Source organism: Ascaphus truei, chromosome 7 (genome assembly GCF_040206685.1).
Source record: "Ascaphus truei isolate aAscTru1 chromosome 7, aAscTru1.hap1, whole genome shotgun sequence".
In the NCBI taxonomy this organism is placed as follows: domain Eukaryota; kingdom Metazoa; phylum Chordata; class Amphibia; order Anura; family Ascaphidae; genus Ascaphus; species Ascaphus truei.
Window position 1 is genome coordinate 69,190,549 of NC_134489.1, and position 26,533 is coordinate 69,217,081.

A 26,533-nucleotide genomic window follows, 5' to 3' on the forward strand; every position below is an offset into this window, starting at 1 on the left:
TCTGCAGTATTTCAGATTATTTTTAATCTGCAGTGTATGATTGTCACATTTGTGGTGTAATCATAGAATATATCCCTTTGCTCCATTATGCTGTTAAAAGTAGATATCCACAGAATTTAATTTAAGGTGTGGATTTGTTTTCTTCAGCAACATCACATGATTAAGAGCTGCTTATCAAATCAAACCAGGAAATTCTTTCTCTGGAGTGGAACTCGCATAAACCTCTGTAGCTACCTAAATGTTATTTAAAGGAGCAATCCAAACCAGCTGTTCTCTTTTTATATATATATATTTTTTTACATAGGGTTGAAGCAGGGGGTCTCTGGAGCTAAACCCCATTCATTTCAGTTCTGTAGACACCGGCTAACTGTGATTCTTGGCTCCGTAGGGGGTGCCAGTATCTTGGCTTTAAGGGTTTAAAGCCCCCTGTCATGTGGGCCAATAAGAAGCTGCACCGTATGGCATCATGGCTTCCTATTGGCCCGCAGGTCGTAGAAGCTTTGAAGTCGCCATTACGAGAACCCCTGCTGCTACCAACATTAGCTCCAGAGATGCTCACTTCTGTATGTTGTATGTTGCAATTAAAAAAAACCTTGTTTGGATTGCTTCTTCGATGCCAAAAACACGACTCTGCATTATACACTTTATCTCCTGAACATCAAAGTTAAAACCTTTGTAGCTACAGAGTGTGTGAATGCAGTTTTCTTTAAATCCTGAAATCCTTTTAGAAGTTTAATTAGAAGTTGTTGCATACTATAATTCATTATAAATTAGTGTTGCGGTTAGATACATCTTTGAATATTTTACAACGCAAACTAAATGATTATTTTTTTACTTCAAATGATTCTTTGAAGGACACGAGCTACTCTCAGAGCTTCAGCAACGTCGGTTTAATGGTTCAGACGGAGGCGTTTCGTGGTCTCCCATGGATGATGAACTGTTGGCACAGCCTCAGGTCATGAAGCTTCTCGATTCTCTACGGGAGCAATATACTCGATACCAAGAAGTATGCAGACAACGCAGCAAACGTACGCAACTAGATGAGATTCAACAGAAGGTAATGCAGGTAAGAAGCAACACTACAGTGTGAATGACATTGCCCTTTTGTACCATACCAGTGTGGTCAAATATTACTTGGGCCAAGTAGAAAAGCTATATACTTATTTGTGCTTATTTGTTGAGTATTAAAAACATATTTTTTTAAATAACTCCTTAAATCTTTAACATTTTGTTGAGAATTAACATTTGGAATAAATAAAATATGAAATTGGGGTTGTACCTTTCATACGAAACAGATAATTTCAGGCAAGAGTGACTGTCAAAAATCAAATTGAGATACCCTTAATAACTTAAAGCTGCAGTCCAAGCAATATCCTACATGTGTGTTTTTTTGTTTTGTTTTGTTTTTTGTTTTTTTTTGTTTGTTTTTTAAAATCAGTTCTGTACTATGAGAAAATACTTGTAGCATTTTTTTTTTCTTTTTTAAAACTACTCAATTACATTTTTAATGTAATGTAACAAGCATTTTTTTTTCTATAGCAACCATTTACAAAGTCACATCCCCTTCCTCTTCTGAAACAGGCCCTGCCCTCTCCATAGCAGTGCACCAATTCTATCTAGTGACTGCCTGGTCACATGATCTTCCCCACAGAACTTTGTCATATTATTATGCAAATGCTTTCAGAATACTCCTCTGCAGCCATTTAGTGAACTCACAAGTCGAATGTTCGCTGATCGATAACAGGAGAACGGATCAATTTGGCAACTTAGCTAATTACTGATCATTGTGTGGTTTGTATTGCTGCACTTATTAAACGGAGAAAAAAATAAAATAGTAAAAAAAAAAAAAAAGCAGTTTGTACTGCTGCTTTAAGGCATTTAATAATGTATTTAAAACCAGAGACAGAACATGCACGCAAGTTCCCATGAGTGTGGAAGGTGGAATGGAGTAAGCTTTAACCATTTAAAAGTGGGAGGGGGTGAGCTTCAAACTAGGAAAGGAGGAGCCACCCTCCTCCTAGAGTGGCTCCTCTATACATATATAGATATCTGTACATATATATTTAGGCACTGTACCGTGTATCTGTGTCATTGGATGTAGCACTGAGCTCTGTCTGTGTTTCATGTTTTGACTCTGGTTTTAAATATATATTGCCATGCTCAGTAGCACTCCTCTTTGACACTTATACGCATATATATATGTTGTGGTTATTTTGGGGGTTCAATATGAGCTTATAGGGGTCCTGTATGTTTTATTTAATAATGTATCAGTGCAAATTAAAAAATGTACAAGTGTAAAGGGAATAGTAGTTGCAGGTTTGATGGTCTAAACCTGTAACTTTTATAATTACTTATTGCCACTTTGCTTATTTCTTTGGATGTCCTCTCTATTTGTAAACTGATCAACTCTTATGGGCAGTGAGTCTGAGCACCATGGCAGAAGAATATTAAAACACAATTTCGGCACATCTCCATTTCAGTTCATTATTAATTACGCCCTCTTCTGACTATAAAACTGTGAAGCCAGTATCCATGCTGCCTCTGTGTTGCCATTGGAAGGGTACTCTAAAACTGCGCTATGTGTCTTCGGCTAAGTTAATATTCAAATTGTCTGATGCGATGGAATGATTAAAATGAAGTATCTCGCTGAGTTTGGCAAACCGCCATCATTAATGCATTTAAATTGACTTGTTTACTGGGGCATCAACCTCAATTTACATCAGTCTGATTGAAAATAGACATCTATTTGCTTGATATGTGTGACTGGTCGTGCATAACAAGTGCACTAAATATCACATTGTATTGAAATGAGAATAGCTTTGACTATTGCCTGGATATTATGAGGCTGAAAGTAAAAAAAAAAATATATAGATTTGTTTTTTGGCAGCTTTATAATTTATTTACAAATTTGTATGTGGAATGAAACCTGTCGTTATGATAAAGTTGTTTTTATTCAGGATTTACTGGTATTTATGTTGCACCTATACAGCTTATTTTATTTCAGTTTATTTGTTCTTGTTTTCTCACCACACACTTCATTGAAAAGTTAACTAGTAGTTTAAGTATTTAAATAAATATGTATTATGTATGTGTGCCAATGAACCCCTTCCTGCAGTGCATTATGCGGAAATGAGTTGTAGGCATAGACAGACAAAAAAAACATTTAGTAAAGAATTGACCAATCTGACCTCTTTAACCCATTGAGTGCCCTAGGACGTAGCTACTATGTCATTGGTTCTGGCACTGTGGGTGGTACCAAGACATACCTGTAGAAGCTACACCACCAAAACTGCTTTTTTCAGGGGAAATGGTGTCCTACGCTCCTATGGAACTCAGGATGTGAGATACACGTGTGGCGTACTGAAGGGGGTTTACTTCTACCCTTCTGTTCCGTCATCAGTGACGGAGTGGTCACATGATCGTGGGTGTGGAAGGGCCATGGCAATCTGGTGCTATCACCCCCATTGCACTAAAAGGGTTAAACTAACCATACTGCACAAAAAACAAAGCGTTGTCTGGAAAGAAATTAAAAATGTAATTTCTTGGTGGTCTCTAAATGGGGAGCTTGTCAAATAGATATTTTCGTGACCCTTATCCTACCTTGTCCTTTGTCAGAGTGCCAATAAAGTTAAGTGTAAGTGGCAAAGAGAGGGGGCTCTCTGTGCAAACTTTTGTTGAACACACTGTGACGTCAGACAAAACGGAGCAGATAAAGGAAATTAAACTCCTTCCAAATCTCAGCTCACCACACATACATTATAATTTTAAAAAAAATATTTACAAATACTGTGACGGCTGATACGTTCTCTGAATATTTACATTTTATCAGTGGTCTTCACGTTAAACAGGAAAATAAAAACTTTTAGTTGCATTTCAGAGGTATACTAAATATGGTTTTATTTATGTTTCAGGATGAATGAGCATGGTGCTACTTCTTATAAGACCTTTGTCAAGGGATTGCCCACTCAAACATAGAAATGCCACTGGCTGCATGTTGGTTAAAGGGGCAATCCCAAGTAGCCAGACAGAAAGCCTTTTATGAAAATATAATAATTTGTCTAATTGGCTTCACAAAACAAATGTAACCATGCTGGGTGTACTGATTTGTCATTTTTTGTAAATTCATTACAAATTACCTTTCTTAAGGGCCTTTGAATGGCGGGGTCGAGTTTTTCTTCACATTTATCCCACCTTGTCCTTATCATAGAAGCAATAAATATAAGAGATGGGAAAGAGCGGTATTGCCCCTCTTTTAATGTATGTTATGAACCCCGTCAAGTCTCAAACAATATTCGTGCGTCTCACTCTTCGGGGCTCTGTTTCACGCAGCATGAGTCCTAACCACAAACCCTAAAGTTCCTGTTTTTTCCTAGTCAATTTACCCTTCCAAAAACATATTTAAAACGTGATAAGTGGATTTAACAGCAGTTTGAACTTATAGGAAAACAAGAGATGCCTCTGTGTGATTTTCTTCTTTCTGACACTTGTTCTGCAGTTAATAAACCTGCTGCAGTTAGTGTGGGAGTCTGTTTCTCCCCTGTGGGGTGGCTAACTTAGATTAGCATACAAGTGCTAGCCCCATCTCATCATGGTGATATATAATACACACAGTATGGTAGATCAGTGTTTTTCAACAGGAGGTTCCTATGGCATACCTAAATGGTTCTCTGCAATCTTCAGGTCACTTGAAAATTGTATCAAATGCAGAAGAATTTACAATGCATCTGATGTCAGATGCAACTTTAGAGAGGGTTGGGGTTCCTCACAATGCATCAGATCTCAGATGCACCATTAGAGAGGGTTGGGGTTCCTCACAATGCATCAGATCTCGGATTCACCATTAGAGAGGGTTGGGGTTTCTTACAATGCATCAGATCTCAGATGCACCATTAGAGAGGCTAGGGGTTCTGCAGAATTTCACAATATAATCACAGTGTTCCTTAACCAAAACAAAGTGGAAAAATACTGAAATAGTTCATCAGGTGTAGCCAGAACTGGCAGTATTGCATTTTGATTTGGTGGTTGAGTGGTAATTGTGTGCCACACGTAGCGCGGCATGCCACCAGAACCAGTTAGGGCAACACAAAGTGATGTATACCACAGAGGTGACTTGACATTGCACCAGTACAGTCTCGTTCTATTCTGTGTATAGTACAGTCAGGTTCTGTCGGTGTATACACTGACCCAGAGTATATAACTAGATCACACTATACACTGACGCAGACGGTACTATACATCGACCCAGAATATAACCTGCACTATACACTGACACAGGGCATAATTTGACTGCACTATACACGGATACAGAGTATAGAACTACAGTGGTGTGAAAAAGAAAGTACACCCTCTTTGAATTCTATGGTTTTACATATCAGGACATAATAACAATCATCTGTTCCTTAGGATGGTCTAAAAATTAGGTAAATACAACCTCAGATGAACAACAACACGACATATTACACTGCGTCATGATTTATTTAACAAAAACAAAGCCAAAATGGAGAAGCTATGTGTGAAAAACTAAGTACGCCCTTAATGCTTCCATAGGAATTAAGATGCTTAAGTAGCAGACAGGTGCTGCAAATCAAATGCCCTTGATTAATTAATCATCAGCAAGTGTGACCACCTCTATAAAAGCCAAAGTTTAAGCAGTTTGCTGGTCTGGAGCATTCAGGTGTGTGTTAACACAATGCCAAGGAGGAAAGACATCATGTTATCTGCAATGATCTTAGAGAAGCAATTATTGCTGCCCATCAATCTGGGAAGGATTATAAGGCCATTTCCAAACAATTTAAAGTCCATAATTTTACAGTGAGAAAGATTATTCAAAAGTGGAAAACATTCAAGACAGTTGCCAATCTTCCCAGTAGTGGACATCCCAGCAAATTCACCCCAAGGTCAGACCGTGCAATGCTCAGAGAAATTGCAAAAAACCCAAGAGTTACATCTCAGACTCTACAGGCCTCAGTTAGCATGTTAAATGTTAAAGTTCATGACAGTACAATTAGAAAAAGACTGAACAAGCATGGTTTGTTTGGAAGAGTTGCCAGGAGAAAGCCTCTTCTCTCTAAAAAGAACATGGCAGCACGGCTTAGGTTTGCAAAGTTGCATCTGAACAAACCCCAAGACTTCTGGAACAATGTCCTTTGGATAGACGAGACCAAAGTGGAGATGTTTGGCCATAATGCACAGCGCCACGTTTGTCGAAAACCAAACACAGCATATCAGCACAAACACCTCATACCAACTGTCAAGCACGGTGGTGGAGGGGTGATGATTTGGGCTTGTTTTGCAGCCACAGGACCTGGGAACCTTGCAGTCATTGAGTCGGCCATGAACTCCTCTGTATTCCAAAGTATTCTAGAGTCAAATGTGAGGCCATCTGTCCAACAGCTAAAGCTTGGCCGAAATTGGGTCATGCAACAGGACAATGATCCCAAGCACACCAGCAAATCTACAACAGAATGGCTGAAAAAGAAAAGAATCAAGGTGTTGCAATGGCCCAGCCAAAGTCCAGACCTCAACCCGATTGAAATGCTGTGGTGGGACCTTAAGAGAGCTGTGCATACACAAATGCCCGCAAACCTCAATGAACTGAAGCAACGTTGTAAAGAAGAGTGGGCCAGAATTCCTCCACAACGATGTGAGAGACTGATAAAGTCATTCAGAAAACGATTACTTCAAGTTATTGCTGCTAAAGGTGGTTCTACAAGCTATTGAATCATAAGGTGTACAGGCATACCCCGCTTTAAGGACATTCACTTTAAGTACACTCGCGAGTAAGTACATTTCGCTCAATAGGCAAACAGCAGCTCACGCATGCGCCTGTCAGCACGTCCTGAACAGCAATACCGGCTCCCTACCTGTACCGAAGCTGTGCGCAAGCGGGGAGACTATAGAGCCTGTTACACATACGTTATTTACATTAGTTATGCACGTATATGACAATTGCAGTACAGTACGTGCATCAAAAGTGGGAAAAAGGGAGTGCTTCACTTTAAGTACATTTTCACTTTACATACATGCTCCGGTCCCATTGCGTACGTTAATGCGGGGTATGCCTGTACTTAGTTTTTCACACATGGCTTCTCCATTTTGGCTTTATTTTTGTTAAATCATGACGCAGTGTAATATGTCATGTGTTGTTGTTTATCTGAGGTTGTATTTACCTAATTTTTAGACCTGCTAAGGAACAGATGATTGTTATTATGTCCTGATATGTAAACCATAGAATTCAACGAGGGTGTACTTTCTTTTTCACACAACTGTATATACTCTCAGTGTTGAGTACATAACCAAACTGCACTATACACTGACACAAGGCATAACCTGACAGCATTACATACTGACTCAGCTCTTAACCTGGCGGCACTAGTGTGGACCGAAATGTTGATACTTTTTAAATTAAATTTCTCTGATGTTTATAAAACCGCTGCAGCCCCATTTTTTCCTGCTTTTCATATTATCCCCTGAATTAGGATGTGGCTGGACGTGCAACCGTGGCAGATCTTCACAGTAACGTGAGTGTTCCTTTCCCTAACAGGGCACACTATACACTGACACAGTGCTCAACCTGATGGCACTTTACACGTACACAGCACTTAACCTGAGGCACTATATATCGACACCGAGTGTAACCCTAAGTATGACGCAGAGTACAAGTGGGAGTGAGGGGGAAGAGGGAGTTGACACGTGGGGGACAAGGATTCAGTTGGGATGACAGATGGGTCAGTAGGGGAAGAGGGAAGAAAGTGTATACAGGGGGGAGGTGCAGGGGAGCAGTGAGGGGGGGCAGTGGGAGACAAGGGGATGACGGGGGGGAGTGGGTAACGCTGGGGGACAGTCAGACACGGGCGTGGATTGGGCGGCAGAGGGTAGCATGAGGGGGAGGAGAGGGGCAGAAGACAACACAGGTGCACAGGGTGACTGGGGGGGGGGTTGGGCAGTAGGTGATGATCCCTACCTTCTCAACGTTGTCCTCCTTCCTCCGGCTCCACATGGAAGCAGTTCTTTTGTTGCCAACAGAGGAACAGCTACGATCAGGGTCAGCCCAGCACAGGGGACGAGTGATTAGGAGGCAGAGCTCTGGGTAGACCAGACCCGGGACATTGAGCAGACAAATCTGCCCTGCACTCACTTCCCAGTTCCAGTGTTTCCGATTTCCCAGTAACTTCCCGATTTCCTGGTGCTTGAAATTTGATTGCGTGAGGGGTCAGATTTCCCGGGAATCAGGAAAATTCTCGTTAAGTGGAAACACTGGTCCTAACCCCACCCTCACACATCATAGCCTTTCCTGCATGCTTCATAACCGTGCCCCCACACAACTCCACCCCTGCATGTCATAACCTTGCTCCCGACGAGCTCTTCCCCAACATTATTGGCACCGCAGACACAGGCTCACTCTACTCTGTAGGCGAGGATGGGTCTCACGCATGTGTGAGGCTTTTTCCAATGCTCAGTCAGGGGACCATTGTATTGTATTTTTTTTAATAATGTAATGTTGCTTCTGTAAAGAGCTAGTTTGCAGCCCATACCTATTCAAGTAGAAGATGCATAAATTCTGGCATTCCAGTGGCCAATGCTGAGAATTTTTAGATCATCACAATGGCGAGCAAATCTATATATATTTTTTTTTTCTTCCCCAAAATAAAGTTTTTGGGAAATTTGTAAATACATAAAAAATGTTGACCTGTCTAGTAGGATTACTCTTATAGTCACACATCAGTAACATCTTGGTGTTACATTAGGAAATGTAAAATCACTCTGCACGTGATGTTGACACTTATAATATATATAAATCACAGCCAGTAGACTTCAGTTTGAGAGAACGATTTGTATAAAATCATTTTTGCTGACGCTCTATTATTAAATTTCTTAAGATAGCAAAAAAAAAAAACATGACTTACAACTTGGGCAGATTTTTTGTAAAGCAAGAGCAGATATTGCTCAATAAGCACATACTGAATATTAAAGCAGCGACCCTCTCGAGAATTTAAATAGAATTTTTCCATATTCGAACTGGGAGGCCTCAGAGCTGGACCGCTCTATTTTCAGCTCCTTGATACCTCCACTTCCCGAGATGCTTACGGTTTTCATTGCCGATGCAGTTCCTGAATTTTCAAAGATCGCACCCATGGCCATCCAATAGGAAGCTGCAACGTCATTCGTTGCAACTTCCGATGGGCCTGTGTTTTGGTGGCCATTTTGAATCCCAGAGCAGGGACATGAAACACTGGAGAAACTGGAAGTATCTCGGGAACCGAAGGGTCCCCAGAGCTGGAAATTGCACTGTTCAGCTCCAGAGGACAGCCCTGTCTGAATACTGTTGACCCCCCCCAAAAAAACACATTTAGAAAATGAGCAGATGGGACTGCTGCTTTAAAGTCAAAGATGAAGAATTGCCTAGAAACACAGGTCTTATTACTATGAAATATTGTGATTTAATAGAGGTAATTTGTGGTCTGAGACATTTCTGTTATGGTTATAAGATTGGTTATAAGTCTGTGCATACTGTGCAAAATGACATGACTACTTAGCTTGGAAGTCGTATTCCAAAGTTACATGACACAATGACACTGCTAACATAAGTGGTTTTGTCAGTGCCAAGTAAGACAGATGACATCTCTAAAAACAATAAGACATCTCCTCTAGGGATGGGCGAACTTGTTAAAATCCGATCCACAGATTTTTTGACAAATCCGATCTGCACACACACATTCGAAGGGGGATTGGAAAATATTCTGGCAGATGCATCCTAATCCACCATCAGATCCGTTACGCTCAAATTGTGAAATCCACCATAGAATGTTATATTAAATATGCTATTGAATTTTATATTAAATCCGCCTGCGGATTTTGAAAAATCAATTTCGCCCTGACCCTGAAATATGGGTTTTACTGGCAAAAGGAAGACCAATTTTAGTAGTCGCAAGCACTATATATCCCTGCATGCCTCCCTCGGAATAAAGTATGTAGACACCTGTGCGCAAAAAGGATCACACCTTACATAGCTGGGAGATATTCTAATGGCATGTGCAAAGTTTATTGAAAGGATTTTCATAAGACATACACAAGCCTAAGGCATCTTGTGAGGAAGGAGGTACTTGTGTCAGGCCCAAAAGGATCAGAACTCACAACCTCTGCTATTTAGGGCAGCAGTTTTTGCAGTGTGAGCTAAACCAGCTGCTGGGTAGCACCACTATCCCAGCATACTTTTGATCTCTACTGCCCATACCTGTAGCCCCCTCCCCCTGGCTTCCTTTAAATGTAGATAATTTCTAATCTCTACAATATAGAAAAAATATATTCATCCAGAATGTGATGTCTGACCGGTTTATTTTATTTGTATGTGGGTGGGTGTGCACGCATGCGCACACACACTTTCACTTGTGGCTACATTTGCATGTCTGATAGGTCTGCAACCGTGTCTTTCCCCATATCTTTGAGCATGCAATGCTTCAACTGCAGCCAGGGATTCTAGGTAATGACATACAAATGAGCATTTGGTGTGACACCTTTTTGCTTCTTGTCCATTCTAACAGGGACCCCTATAAACGTATGCTGGCCGTATTACACTGATTTTTCAGCACAACCTTGATTAAAGAAGTGCATGGCCAGTAAACCTACTCACAGACAGCTATTTCAACATTTTGGGTCCCCCTAAGTTTGTTTGCCAAGATACGATCTGCTTTATCCCCCTTATTATAGTATGTCTGCTTAGTCCATTTAAGGACTTCTCTACATCTTCCAGTTGTAGCCTTTTGAGTTTCCTCCCCCCTTTCCTGATTCAAGATCTTATACATTTTCGTTGATGGGTTTTCTTTGTTTACTTAATAACGTTACAATATTCTGTTAAGCTTTTTTGTTTTTCCAATTTCCTTCTCTTTCTGTATAATGCTATTGATATGAGCTTTCCTCTAATCGTGGCTCTATGTGCCTCCCATAGGGTTGCTGATGACTCCACTGACCCATTATTGATTTGAAAATAGCTTTTTAATAATGCTCCAATTTGTGTACTAATTTCCGGGAGGTTTAGTAGCGAGTCATTCATCTTCAAATGGAATGTTTGATTCTTGGCAAATGGGGGGTCAAACATTATTGCAACTGGAGCATGAGCCGATCTCGTAAGAGGCCCAATATCTGAATGAACCAATTCTTCCAGGATATTGGGGGTCACAAATATATTATTGACTCTGGAATAGGAATCGTGTGGGGGTGAGTAAAAAGACTAATCTCTTTGTCCTTTATGCAAGTGGCACTAGGCATCCAACAGGCCAAATTCTTTCATTAGAGCTCTACATTTCTTTGCTGTATTATATGTCATTGCAGAGTGTGGTTGCCCTGGATGTGAGGTTTTATCTATGTCAGGGTCTGGGACCATATTAAAGTCACCTCTTAGAATCATTGAATGATCTCGGCTGCCTCCCACAGACTTCAATGTTACCCTTAAGAAATCTATTTATCCCTCATTAGGTGCATAGACATTCACTAGTGGGATGTGTAGCCCTGAAAGAAGGCCATGGGTTATCCCTTCTCGGTCTCTTTTAATCTCCAATGTCTGGAACGGTATGTCGTGTTTTATTAGGATTGTTACCCCTCTTTTTTTTGCTAGTGAATGATGAGTAAAATGTTATGGGATATGTCCCCCTAAATGTGTTTGGTGAGTCCTGTGTGTCAAAATGCGTCTCTTGCAGAAAAACAATATCTGCTTTCAGTTTCCTAAATTCGATCCAGCATCTGACTGGCCTTTAAGAACGGTGATACCACAAAGCTTGTCGTGAGACATTTTCTTGACCAGGGGCACCAATTATCCTCCCTATGCTATATCGTGGTTGATCAAGTACCCTGACCAGCATGAGCTTTCACCCCATTGTTTACCGATCTGCTTACACCTTTTTCTATTTGCAAACTTTTGACTTATGTGAGCTTTGTGATACTATTAGAGTTGTTTTTATGTCGTTTTGTCCTTTTTGATGACTTTTTTTAATACAATATTCTTCAAACTGGTCCTCCGTGTGCTATTTGCTTTTTTCTTCAAGTACAGTATATGCCGTTTTATTTTTATGTATACAATCACTTTTGCAGAATAGGTTGCATGTTTAAATATTTTTGATACGTTATTGATACTTAGATGTTCTGTGGTTCTGTTCTGCATCAGCTGTGTTTGGTATTTACGTTGTTTATATTGTAACTATGGTTACGTAGTCTGTTTGCTCACTTACAGCGCGGTCACTTTACGGCTATACTGCTTTAGGTTTGCTGCATAGATTTAATGGTAGCATTCGTGTCCCTTTGTTTCTGGGTGGCGCCCTGAGAAGCTATATATAGTACGTTTTATTATCTCACTTTATCTTGGTAAAGGTTCGCCAGCGGACCGAAACGTTGATCTTTGTATTAATAAATCTTTTTTTATTTAAAGACCACTGGAGTGCCGCTGTGTACTTTTACTTTGCCGATGACTTTGTGGACATACAGATTATTTGTTGAGCACTTTGTAATCTGTTCTGTAGTATTGGATAATAGTGACTTTTGTTTTTATTCAACTTTTAATGCCATTTTTAATGAGTTTCAAAGCATCCTTTAATTTCTATAGCGGGTTTTAGCCCACATCCCAAGCAGTGCAAGATCTTCGCAACACTTTCCTGTTTGCGATAATGTGTTGCAAATATTCCCAGCAGTTGGAGCTGTAAACTGTAACTATAGATAATGTTACTTTAGTAATGTGAGGATGCATTGTAGCTGCTGAGTTAGGCCCGGGCCATAGAGGGGGGGAGCCATGCTGCACCGCGCTGACGCTGAGGCTCGCCTGCAGAAGCTGTGCGATTCCATGCACATACAGGCGAGCCAGCGTCCGCGATCGGAGGTGGGGGGAGACTGAGGGAAGCGGGGCAGTGACATCGCTGGGCCAATCGCCCGCGACGCACTGACGTCGACGTCACGGCGCCGACATCACGGCGCCGTGACGTTGACGCAGCCCCGTTCTCATTGGAAGTTTTCAGCCGACAGCGCGCTGAAGAACAGCTTGGCGCTCGGCTGAAAACTCCAAAGCCTGAGCACGCCTGCGGACGCTCGCGCGAGCCCCCTCTCAAGGCATCCTCATTGAGGATGCAGGGGCTCAGCGCTGAGCGTCCGCACGCCTCAGCACGGCCTGTCCTTCTATGGACTCGGCCTTACACTGACTGAAGCGGCCATTATGTTAGGTACACAATCAGAAATGTATCAGATTTATAACCAATTAATTCCCAGTTTAGATAAGAATGTAGAATTATGTTGTCACATGCTTTACATATACAAATCATTTTGAAAAAAAAGTTGGAAAGTAGTATTGTTGCTTTGTGTTATTGCTTGTTTTTTTTTTTTTTAATATAAACTGAAAAAAGAAAAAAACTGAAGATCACTTGCAATACTGACAGCCTTCTATTACTCTGCTGCAGTCACGTGCAGTATTATAAAGCACAATGATATGTCATTTACATGAAAAACAGATTTGGTCATTGATTTGATCGAGGAAATTGATAGATTTTATAGTTATTTTAAAATAAGTATAGGTCTTCAATGGGTAGTGTGCTTACATTTAATTGCAAATCACATATATAATTTTTTTCCAAGAGAAATCCTGAAGAGCAGACTGCATACATTTCATTTTTTTTTTTGCCTCAATCCATTTCTCTCTTTCTTCATGAAGACATCTTGAGATTCATACCAGAGAGTCAAACTGGAGAAGAAAAAGGGAAAGGGTTAGACTTTTTTTTTTTCAAGTTCAAGGGGGAAGATGGTAATTGCTGAACATGGTTTAAGTACATCACAGGGCCGATGCAGCTGCAGGAAATCATCTTACTATGTTTAGAAACTCTGAAAAATAGTTACATTTCTACAGTTTTTTTACATTAATTTTCAATCTGACCAGATATCACCAATTAACCTTTACAGTGCCTGGGGTCCAGCAGTGCAGAATGCCACCAGATCTCCTGAACTTCCGTTTCAGTTGGAGTGGTCAGCCCAATTTGTCCCTTAAAAACGAGCATTGGCGCATGCCATACCAGATACGTCATAAGGGCGCTCTAAGGGTTATAAATGTCTGATGCTGTTGTATTGTGTTGCTGAGGGAGTAGGGGGGTTTACAGCAATTACATTAAGAGGCTTCCTTTATTACATTTCCCAATGGGATTCTGTCACATTGTGTACATATTTTTTATATTTGTGCTGCATACAGGTTGTAAACTGGCTTGAAGGACCTGGGTCAGAACAGCTGAGAACTCAGTGGGGGATTGGAGACTCAATCAGAGCCTCTCAGGCTTTGCAACAGAAGCACGAAGAGATCGAGAGTCAACATAGCGTAAGACTCCTTTGTACAGTACTTACAGTACCAATGTACTTTATTTGAGTTTTTCTGAAGGGGTCATTCTACAAAGGGTAAAAATGATGTATGCAATGATTTGGCTTCCTTAGAAAGATACAGGTCCATGTTTACCAAGTGGTGCTGTGCTATGAGAAACTTTCCAGCGTTAATGGGCCATAAGGTGTTTTCTGCCGATGGAAGATGTCTTATGGCACAGAACCACTTGGTAAATATGAGCCTGTATCTTACACTTAGTAAATATGATCCACAGTCACCTTTTAAAGTTAAACCATTTTTTATCATAAAGGCGCCAAAATTCGGCAACATTGCAAAATTCCTATTTAAAAAAATTAGCAAAATAATTTGCGAATGGAAATACAAGTTTGCAGATGTGCAATTAATATCTTTCAGGGTACGTCTACAATTCTTTCATATTCATGTATATTCCTAGCTAAGAGCATATGACAGTCAATTATCATGATTTTGAAATTAGATTATTTTGTTAATTCAAATTAATAAAGACCTTTTGAGATCTATTATTAAAAGCAGCGATTATGCTTGTTTTGCTTTTAAATAAATAAAAGTTGTCCCCTGATGTGGACGGCCAAGTTCAGGAGTGGTGAACTGGCTATCCACCGGACAAGCTGAAAATTCTAAAATGGACTTTGGGACAGGGTTCCGTTTGGCGGCCAATAGCCATGGCGTTAGGAGGTGACATCGCGGCTTTCTTTTGGTGTCCTCAGGCCATGTTTTTAGGCCTGATTTGTAGTGTTTTTTTTGGTGTGAAAATTTGCACACACAAAAACTACAAAAATCTCAGGCCCGGTGGTAACGCTGGATGTCAGGAGACCATGGAAGAGGTGGTGCATCCCCAGTTCAGGTAAGATAACATTTCACCCCCATCCCCCAATGGAAAAAAATGAGCCATTGCTTTAAAATCGTAGTTTCGCCTGGACAAAGGAATTTACTGGCTTAAAATGGTCTTAAAATAGATTATATTACATATATCCATCTTACACTTCTGTATTAGCTTAACCAGTTCATGGTTGACTATAATTATCTTGTTGGTTCCTCTTAATGTAAAAGCCTTCTAAATTCGCAATATATTTATCCATTGAGGTGCATTACTTTGGCAAAGACAGGCGGTGACGTATTAGAGTGCGGAGAGAAGGGGACATTGGATTACAATTTTATTCCAGTAGTTAAACATCATCTGTGTTCCCTCATTTACAAAAGTTCAAGCTCCATTTTGTGTACAGAATCATGTTGCAGCTACACTTTGCAAAATATATTAGAATTGCGAGTAAATCCACATGGTCACATTTCACCAGTAGCTTATTTTTCAAAGATTGGAAGGTATTTGAAATGTAAGCCTAACTCTAAACAGCACAATACTAATATAACAAAAGTTACAGTAAACCCAATTTGGGTTTAGTTTTGGGTTTGCACGCTTAGTAGAAATAATGCTGCAGTGACTTCAGAGTTGAGTAGTTCTTAGGAAATTAAATGTGTGCACGTTTTTAAGAATTCCTGATCATCAACAATATATTTGTGGGAGACTGATATTCCTGGGGGTCCAAAAGATGCACAAGGGTTGGATTGCAAAGTCACAATGACATATTGGGTTGCCAGTCTGCAGTTTGTAAGTAGGTCTATTGTATAGAATCTTACATATAATTGTGACACTCACAAAATTCATTTTTGAGGGTTTTCAAGCTCAGTTACCTGTTAACATTTGAGCAAACAATAACTATTTTTCAAGTCAGTAGGCGCCAATGCCCTTTCAGATGCATTAACCCATAATGGAGGTTGTTAAATCTAGCATATAGGGCTTTAATATATAATATACGCTGGAAAAGCTAAGCCATTATCTAAGCCTATCGTGTTTGTTGTGTTCCATTTTTAGGAATGGTTTGCGGTGTATGTTGAATTGAATCAGCAGATAGCTGCACTGTTGAATGCTGGTGATGAAGAGGACCTTGTGGAGCTCAAAACTTTGCAGCAGCGACTCAGTGATGTCAGTTATCGCCAAGCCAGCCAACTAGAATTCCGGCAAAACCTGCTCCAGACAGCCCTAGAATTTCACGGTGTTGCCCAGGATGTAAGTCATCAAATTATTTTCAACTAAATATATTGTTTAGTGTATATATTGTAGTATGTGTATGTATGTGTGAGTCCATGCATGCATACATATTTTATTTAGATATATTTGTGTGTGTGTGTATGTGTATGTATATATTAAACACACAAGAAAGTTCAGGGCACTCTAAGTGGGAAGAGGGAAATGGGCAAAAAACTTATCTTATCAGTCGCGGTGCTTGCAGTGCAGCCAGGATCACCATCCAGCAACAGATATATACAAGACAGAGGTCCACAAAAGGTCCGCAGCACTCACAAAATGTTGTCAAATGCAAAAAAGGTTTTAATAGAACATCACAAGCATCAGGGATGGTAACAGGAGCGACGTTTCGGAACTCCCGGTCGTTTCTCAAGACCCTGTTTTTGCTGTTACTATCCCTGATGCTTGTGATGTTCTATTAAAACCTTTTTTGCATTTGACAACATTTTGTGAGTGCTGCGGACCTTTTTTTGGATCTCTGTGTGTGTATTGAAGTTATGGTGGGTGAAAAAGGCAACAAAAAAACTCCACTGTTGGCATATAGCCAATAAAGAATATCACTTGGGAGCACATTCACATGTCTTAGACAGGTCTGCAACCCTGCCTTTCAACCACTGCAGCAAGGGATTCTGGGAAATTACATGCAAATGAGCACAGTGTCACCTTTTGCCTGGAATATCCATTCACTTGGAGCCCATTTAAGCAGATGCATCGCCGTTCACACAGCTTTTAAGCACAGCATGAGATTAGCAAAGCAAGTACAAACCACTCACAGACATGTTTCAACCTTGATGGGTATCATCAGTTTGAGGTTGGTTTATACTTGCTTTGAAATATTTCTAGGCTGGGTAGGTTTACCATATCATATTTCGCCCTTGCCTTTTTCACCCACCATAACTTAAAATGAAATTGCAGAGGGACAGCCAGGATTACAGCTTAAATAAAGTATATAGCAATAAAACATCTCAAAAGAGAAGACAGAATACCATCAACTATTCATCTTCGGAAGCTGAAATTCTGAGACAGGGATTGGTGCTAATGTTCAACATACTGTAGACAATTTAGTCTAAGTTTATCAACTATTAGTGCACTTAAACCTATGACAGATAGAGAAGTTTTTTTTTTTTTAGAGCTTTCCCTCTCTAAAGAGCAACAAGGAGAGGAGGGCAGAAAACCAAGTGTAAAAGCAGGATGAAGTCAACCAAAGAAATAGTTGAATACGGCAAATGAGGACAAGTTGAAAATCTTAAACCTTTCAACAACTGTATTAAATTGTATTGAGAAGGGATTGTCCTTCTCTCCGACCATGGGTTTCAGACTTTTTGATTGGGTTAAGGACCTCAACTTGTTCTCATGCAAACTATTACTACACAAATTTCATGCCAAAAAAGCACGGCGAGAAATTGAAAACATTGATATGACAGCAGTGGATCAAATACATAGGAGTAATCTCATATCTCTCCTTGATGGTAATGAAGTCACTAGGGTTATTCAAGAAGGTCCTTTCACAAATTTAAAGCCAAAAAGCAAATTCACACCACTTATGACGATGTGCCCACAAGTTGAAGTATTCACAGATCTCGTTACGCGCGATCTGGAGAAGATTAGACCAGCACGACATATAAAGAATAATATCACGAAAGAAGAAAGAATTGCTCTGAAAGATCGTATGTCACAACAGGATATAACTATAAAACTGTCCGACAAAGGTGGGAACATCATCATAATGAACACTGACTTATGTCAAAGAGAATAAACGCATCTTGAAAGATAAAAATAGTTATTGCATTTTAGACTATGACCCAACTACCAAATTCAAGAGTGAACTAAATTCACTATTAAAGGGAGCTCTTGATAAAAAAAACTAATTGATAAAAAAGAATTTGAGTTTGACTGTTAAATTGCCAACAACTGAGACATTTTATACCTTGCCAAAAATACATAAAGATCAACATAGACCACCAGGCAGACCGATAGTTTCAGGCAATAACAAAACGGAAAAAAGCAGTATCTATTTAGACAGAATATTACATCCATTTATAATTGCTTTACCCTCATACATTAAGGATACAAAAGACACGCCCCTGAGATTAAAAGGCATTCATACCAACGAAAATACACTATTAGCCACACTGGACGTTGAATCCTTGTATTCAAGCATAACACATAAAAATGGACTACGGCTGCGGTCCCAGTCAGCACTGTAGCACGCGCCCAGCGGGGAGGGTGGCACGTGCACAGCACTTCACAGTGGTCTGTGGGGAGAGTCAGAGATTGCGATGGGGGGGGAGGACGTGTTGGGGTTTTTGTGGGGGCATAGCCATGACCTCACGCGGCTGGTTCGCCCTCATTGGCTGAACCGCCGGGGGGCGTGGCACACCCCCGTCGCAAGTTTTAACCACAATTTGCATGTCTTTTGAAAAAAAAAATGGTAATGGAGCGCGGCTGCTAAATGTGTGCGAAGGTACGTACTGGGCCCAGCACCATTGAGGGGCGTTACGTGTTCGTACAGCGCACGCCGAGCCATGCGCTGTAGAACACACTGAGGCCGCAGCCTAATAACCTGTGAACACTTTTTATATCTACAGACGAACGAGTATTCTAAAGCTTGCCTTAAACTAGCCCGGTTACATGCTGGGTACATGCTGGGTGTAACCTGTCTAGTTTAAGGCACTTCTGCATTGACTAATGACCCATCGGATTAACACAGCAGGGGTCCCTGGCAGTCCCATTCAGTTTGAATGGGACTGCCAGGGACCCTCGCTGTTAATCTAATGGGCCATTAATCAATGCAGAAATGCCTTAAACTTGCCTTAAACTAGACACAGCATGTACCTGGGTCTTTTTGGCGATTGCCACTGGTTTGTGTTAGAAAAACTTCTGCACTACAGTATCAAACACAGCGGATACAAACTACACAATGAATTTGTAATGGACTTATTACAGTTCGTCCTCAGCATAACTATTTTCTCGTCGACGGCACATACTACCACCAGAACCAGGGTACAGCAATGGGCACATCGTGTGCCCCAACATATGCCAATTTGCACCTGGGCTGGTGGGAATACCAACATGTGTTCGTCGAAGACTTGAAGAGATATACTGATCATATTGAATTATGGCTAAGATTCATAGATGATATTCTACTCATTTGGAATGGTCCAGAACCACTGTTCAGTGAATTTGTATGAATATTAAATCATAACAACTCAAACTTAAAATTAACATCTGGTCATAGCAAGCAAGAGATTACCTTCTTGGACTTGAGAATCACTAAGGATGATGATAGTGCAATTTAGACTTCCGTATTTTGTAAAAAAAAATAGCCAGGAATAGCTTACTAGCGGCTACAAGGGGATTCCGACAGGACAGTTTTTACGTCTTAGGCTTGTTCTATAGTACGGGCGGGTTCTACGCCGTGCGCGCGGCAGTTTTAGTTGGCTGAGGATAGCCAGCCATTCTATAATAGGGCCGCGCACGGTAGTGAGCTTGTAGCCGACCGACGAGGGAGAAGATGAGGAAATTAATGATTTTGCGCTGCTACCGGCGTGTGTGTGTGTGTGTGTGTGTGTGTGTGTGTGTGTGTGTGTGTGTGTGTGTGTGTGTGTGTGTGTGTGTGTGTGTGTGTGTGTCAAAGTTAAATAAATAAAAAATATTTTTATTACATTTTTATTTTATTTAAAAAAAATTATTTAATACATAACTCACAATCTCTACACATACACACACACATATACACACAGTACCTTCACTCACAGCATACACAACATACACACGAAAAGCATGCGGCACGTGCGTTCGCACATGCACGGCCCTTAGACGTAACTTAGACGTATAGAAAGGCCCTTAGACGTAACTTTTCAACTAAACAAGAGTTTCGGAAGCAAGCTACTGATCTACTGTAAAAGAAAGGTTTCTCAATCGTGGCTATTCAATAGCAAATCTTAAACGTGCTTATAATTGAGCATTAAACAGTGACAGAGATACACTATTGTTACCCAACACCAAACCAGCCAGTACTGAAATCCATTGTTTGGGCACTTACAATTATAGATGGAAATATATTAAGTACATCTTTGCTAAATATTGGCACATTTTTAAATCTGATGAAGATTTAACAAAAGTTCTTAAAGGCACCCCAGGCATTACAAGCAGACGGTCAAAACAATCTACGTGATGAGCTAATACATAGCCACTTTTACAGAAAGCCGAAAACAACGTGGCTAACATCTTCACTGAAAGGTACATACCAATGCAAAAGCTCTAAAGCATGTGAGTATATTAAGCCCACAAAAGTATTCTCTAATAACCCGACTAGCACCCTCTCTATCCACCTTTAAGAACCACCTTAAGACACAATTGCTTAAAGAAGCATATGAGTAGCACTGTGGATAATACTATACACGATACATAATGCTTGGCCCCTTGCAGGCGCACTTACCAGAATGCTCTCCTCCTGTCTCTGTACATTATCCCTACCAATTAGATTGTAAGCTCCTCGGAGCAGGGACTCCTCTTCCACAATGTTACTTTTATGTCTAATGCACTTATTCCCGTGATCTGTTATTTGTATTATTTGTTATTTATATGATGTCAAGTGTATTACTACTGTGAAGCGCTATGTACATTAATGGTGCTATATAAATAAAGACATACATACATACATACATACATACATAATACAGACAATTCTAAACAATATGACATAAGACAATATATTAATTGTCATACTGTATATCTTATTATCTATAGTTGTGGCTTAAGATATGTGGGTAAAACCATAAGGGAATTTCAGAGGCGTAGGGAAAAAAGAAAGCGCAAGCCCCTCATAGTGTAGTATATAAAGACAATTTCTGAAAAGATAAGATATGCACGTACAGAATAAAAATTCAAATAGGCATATCGATATAGTAACCAGTATGTACTGTATGAGACGCTCCCACAGCTACTGCAGATGATCCTACCTACATGTGTAGAACAATAAATGTGAGGCGCTACTTCTAAAGGTGAAATATATAAACAAATAAAGATAATGTGATAAATATCAATAATCAAAAAGTGCTCAAATATAAAATTAATAATAATACGAATGGCAAACTTCGCTGCTCGACCCTCTTAGGAGAAGATCTAGTTCCTCCTGTCTTGGATGGTGGGGAGAAGCTTGTGGGGAGCGCAGGTTTCACCATATATATATATATATAAGGAAGAAAATATAAAATAGTGTGGTATATCTAAACAAACACAGCAGTTTGAACAGGAATCATGATTGGGAACTCACATTTTCCCAGTTGTAATACAGCATTGAATAGCAGTAATTGTGGTAAGGAGACTCAGCAGTATTCAGGGGGGTCTTGCTTGTATACACTCCCTGATGTCAGCAGGACAAACCCTCAATGGAATGAAAAAAAGACAACTCTAGTGCAACATTGTATGTTCACTATCAGTATATTCAAAAAAGCAATTGTTATTGCACTTACATGAGCAACATGTGCTTAGACACGTTAAAATCGATGCGCAGCATTAGTGTACACCATCCACCCCACTCCCGAGGTCGCGTCACTTCCGGTCCAGCCCGTCGCGTCACTTCCGGTTTCGTGATCGATCACAGAATGGGTTCACACGGGTTCTGGAGCATTCGGGGCACACTGCTATACTGCTGCTGGTTCACTCAACGCGTTTCGCTGGCGTGGCAGCTTCGTCAGGAGTCCGATCCTTCGATAAACAATAGTATAATTATTTTTATTCACACACTGTAGACCATACATTCACAAGAGTTGATTCCCATATTATGTGAAAATCATGATCAATATTCTCAACTTTACCCCATATGCTCACATTAACTACAGCCAAATATATACACACAGTAAACTGACAATCTTTTATTATACATAACGCTCAATAAACAAAAAAGCTTTGATCTTACAACACTAGTCCAAATTAGTTATATTGAGATTTTAATGTATATTCGCAATTTTTTTTTTTTTTTTTTTTTTTTTAACTCTACTGCATTATTCATCACTGCATATACCTGTATATGCTTGATTTTGCTATATAAATTGACTATCTGCCTAGGGATCTGAGTAGCCCTACATTATATTCTAAATGTGTATGCACTTTATAGTCCAAAGACAATTGTAGCAAGATATGCACACAGTTTGTCTCCCAAAGAGATACAAATGAATTATATATATATTTTAATCTTTGATCTTGTTGTAATACTTCTGCAACATAGTATCAGTCAGCACTAATACAAGCAGCGCATTGCCGATATGAGTACCATCTAAAGAGCCTATTAGCTCGGATTGCAACACGATAAGCCCCGAATTGGAGTAGGGTTGTTATAGCAACCATTGACGCTATTTAAGGCACATCACGCAGCATCTGTCACTCACCCCTTCCCCCCTGACGAAGCTCCATTCAGGGGGTGGGGGGAGAAACGCATTGGACGTATGACGCAGTGACATCAATCCAGGAGGAGGATCGGACGCTGTGTCTCGCACTGCCTACAAGGTTGTAGCTGGATGTTTAAACGCACCGCCGTGTGCATTATTGCACTAGACATTTAAACACTAAGAAGGTTTAATATGGTGGGATTTACTGTTTACTAATGTAATGGCATTATTTCTTTGAATGCGGCAGTCACGCTGCCTTACTGAGTATATTCTATGCCAAATAGACCAATCCCTTCATTCAATTCTGTGTTAACAGCCAGTCAGATTGTTGCTATGCAAAATTTTGCATGTGTAGGGTGTCAATATACACAAAATTAATCCTACATGCCACTCACCATGAATTAAGTTAATTATAATAAATATACTGTAAGAAATTAAACTCTAGTCTCCCACATACCAAATGTCTATATTTCCAACTAGAATAGAAGTAAAATTAAGCAGTGATGTTAGAGCTGGGCTGTGATCTTCATAGCTTTTATATTTAGCTAGCTTGATAGACTGACATATGTCATACTAGCAGTATATAGTTATAACAGACGAGTTCAACCATTATATAAATTAATAGTGGGTAATGCGGTATGCTGTGTTATTGATCACCACCCAAATTATGCACACCTCAATTTTCTACCACATGGATGCCTAACTTGTGTTCAATTGAATGATCTACATTGATAAATTAAAATAAACAGGATCTCCAGTGGGCTGTATATAATAACCATCTCTGTGGGAATATACAGCCAATAGGCTATACTACTATTCTATATTCGGATGTTAGTGACACACTGAACCAGATTGCTGTGTGAATTTTATATAATTAATATCACATTTGATATTGGTGTTCTATTGTGTTTCCTAATTTCATAGCCAATAGCAGCATCCTCACCCAACTTCCTGATATACTTTTTAATTAACAAATACACACATAAAATATATGACAACTTTACTTGCACGTGTAGACATATTAATTGTGGAAATATTAAATGTTAAGTTTTAACTGCCCCAGTGTGCACCAGCAAGTGTGCTTCTTGTTAGAGATTGGATGGTATCACCAACGATATCTCTATTTTTGAAAATACAATGTACACATTGTCCTTATATTCCACCAATACCAGTTAACTCGTTCAACCTGTGGTGAAATGTTTTCATATAATTTTTTTATATGCAACTAATATAGACATATATGTAAAAATACTGTAGGTATACACATTTAATTTGCATTCCAATACAATATATACACATACTTTATTTGTATTCAAATACTGTGCATATTGATATTTCATTGGTATTCGAATACATTTCATCATGAGTTTAGTAGGTAAACTGGCGTTGATGTCATAAAAAGTGAGGGATATAAATAGAATATAGAGGCTTTCTCTCCCTCCTTCCTCCCAGCAAAGCTTCATTTTTCAATCTCGCTGGTTTGGCAAAGTAGAGAGATTTGCGAGATTTCCTTTGTCCGTTTCTATCTCTCACCTGATTTACACAATATTCAATTTGGCGAGATTCCCTCATTGGCACACATTTGCATGTTACAAACACTGTCAAACGCCAAGCAAAATTGCTGCATAAATGATACTTTTCACATAATTTGGTCACGTGAGAACTTTTTTAATGAATGCAGCAAGCACTGTCTCCATCCTATATTGCCCCTTTTTACTCAAACGCCATTTGCACACTTTTATAAACAAGCCCAATTGACCATCCAGTGATGTGTTTATTGCCAGCACTATGTTACAAAAATAATGATTATTTTTAGTGTGTGTGTTTACACATAGGTAGTGTAACAATTTCTGCCTTTTGCGTATGCATATATATTTTTATGTAAGTGTATCCCCTCTCCCCTCCCCACCTTGTAGTGGTTACTAATGTAATATAAGGAGTTAGTAGTAAGCAGTAGGTGATGGACTGCACCCTGTGATGACACAGAGAAACTTCATCACAGGAGGAATAAGAATAAAGGGCACAGTTGGGCGTTTCATGAGAATCGGAGAGCAGGAAAGGTATCCCTAGTAATGGAGAGATTAGGCCCCTGTGTTTGTTGTGTTTTAGTTAGGGACAGTGCCCTAACACAGGGGTGTGCAAAGTGGGGAGCACGCCCGCGGGGGGGTGGGGGGGCGCGGTGGCTACGCACTCTCCCCCGATGCATTTGAGTTAAATACCAGGGGACCGCGCGAAGCCTCAGCAGCTTCTCCTACCTGGTGTTCGGCGACGCAACGCCATGGTAACCCGACATCGCATTGCTATGGCAACGTGACGTCACATGACCCCACAATGTCATTTCACGCCAGAGCCCAAGCAGAGGGAGGGGAGGGGGGCCAAGGAGGTAAGCAGGCAGGGGAGCGCAGATTAAAATTTGCGCACCCCTGCCCTAACACTTAGGATCCCTACACAATGGTAAGAAGATATATACAGACAAGCAGTGCTAGTAAAGATAGATAATTGAGTACTCTAGCACGACTGTATGTAAGATTTTGGGAAACATTGTGCAATGTATAGTTACAGAGCTCATCGTTAGAAGGCTGTTGGCACTAATGGGCTTATGATTGCAGTCACAGATATGACTATGTATGTCCCAGAAGTGGGGTGCAGAAATATGTATAGACTATGTTAGCAGCAGAGTAGTCTAGTATCACTCATTATATAAGCGGTTTAACAAAGAATGTTTATGGTTTCAAAGTTCAGTAGTATGTATATGAGATCTCCTTGTCAGTCTTATAGAATGTACAGAATGTTCAGTCTTATAGCATATAAATGATCGGCGCGAGAGGTGTGTGTCTGACTGTCACAGCATATGTAGGCTGTGTGTGAGCCAAGTGTGCAAGGAAAGAAAGAATGTTATATACTATATACCCAGTCTGTATATGGCTTAAATATTGTTCTGAAGTATCTACCAAATATGTAGGTGCATTATTAAATATAATCTGTTCAGGATATTCATAGTAGTGTTACCACCAGCATGTATGACCCTGGTATGGTACATTACATGTCTAGGCTGTATGCCACTAAATATCTCCGTGTTACCCATTGTGTGTATGTATGTTGGGGACAACATCTAAATTTAGTTAGGTGTCAGTTTAGCCCCCCTCCCCCCCCCTTCCCTCACCCTTCCCCCCCCCCCTTCCCTCACCCTTCCCCCCTCCCTTTATGGTGGTAGTTGACATGTGTCCTCTCCTATGTCATGTTGTATATTGAGTTAATAGTAAGCAGTAGGTGATCGGCTCCACCTTGTGATGATACAGGGAACTGCATCACAGGAGGGATAAGAGTGTGGGGAACAGTTGAGCGGTTCCAGGAGAAGAGTAGAGGCAGGAGGAAGGTTCCCCTAGTAGGGGAAGATTAGCCCCCCCCCCCCCCCTGTTTATTGTGTTTTAGAACATGAAAGTTAGATTTGTAAATGTTCTTTGTTTCAGTTATCGCAGCAATTGGATGGCTTGCTGGGGATGCTGTGCGTTGATGTGGCCCCAACAGATGGAGCAGCGATCCAGCAAACATTAAAACTGCTCGAGGAGAAGCTAAAAAGTGTTGGTAAGTTGTAAATAAAATGCCACAAATTCATTGCACGCAAAAAGTTACATGCTGTGTTTAGGGCATTAAGAATTAGTATACCATAAACTTTATGATGAC

At 40.2% G+C, this 26,533-nt stretch overlaps 1 protein-coding gene across 4 annotated transcripts in view; it reads left to right on the top strand.

Moving 5' to 3' along the window:
• SESTD1 (SEC14 and spectrin domain containing 1) overlaps positions 1 to 26,533 on the top strand; it is a 151,251-nt gene that overhangs the window by 113,545 nt on the left and 11,173 nt on the right. The window contains exons 9-13 of one of the 4 annotated variants that reach the window (XM_075608930.1): positions 855 to 1,066; positions 7,479 to 7,520; positions 14,213 to 14,335; positions 16,245 to 16,439; positions 26,320 to 26,434. In XM_075608930.1, the coding sequence (XP_075465045.1) occupies positions 855 to 1,066; positions 7,479 to 7,520; positions 14,213 to 14,335; positions 16,245 to 16,439; positions 26,320 to 26,434 (687 nt within the window). The remainder of the gene's footprint in view (positions 1 to 854; positions 1,067 to 7,478; positions 7,521 to 14,212; positions 14,336 to 16,244; positions 16,440 to 26,319; positions 26,435 to 26,533) is intronic. The other 3 variants (XM_075608931.1, XM_075608932.1, XM_075608933.1) reach the window with 3 other exon arrangements.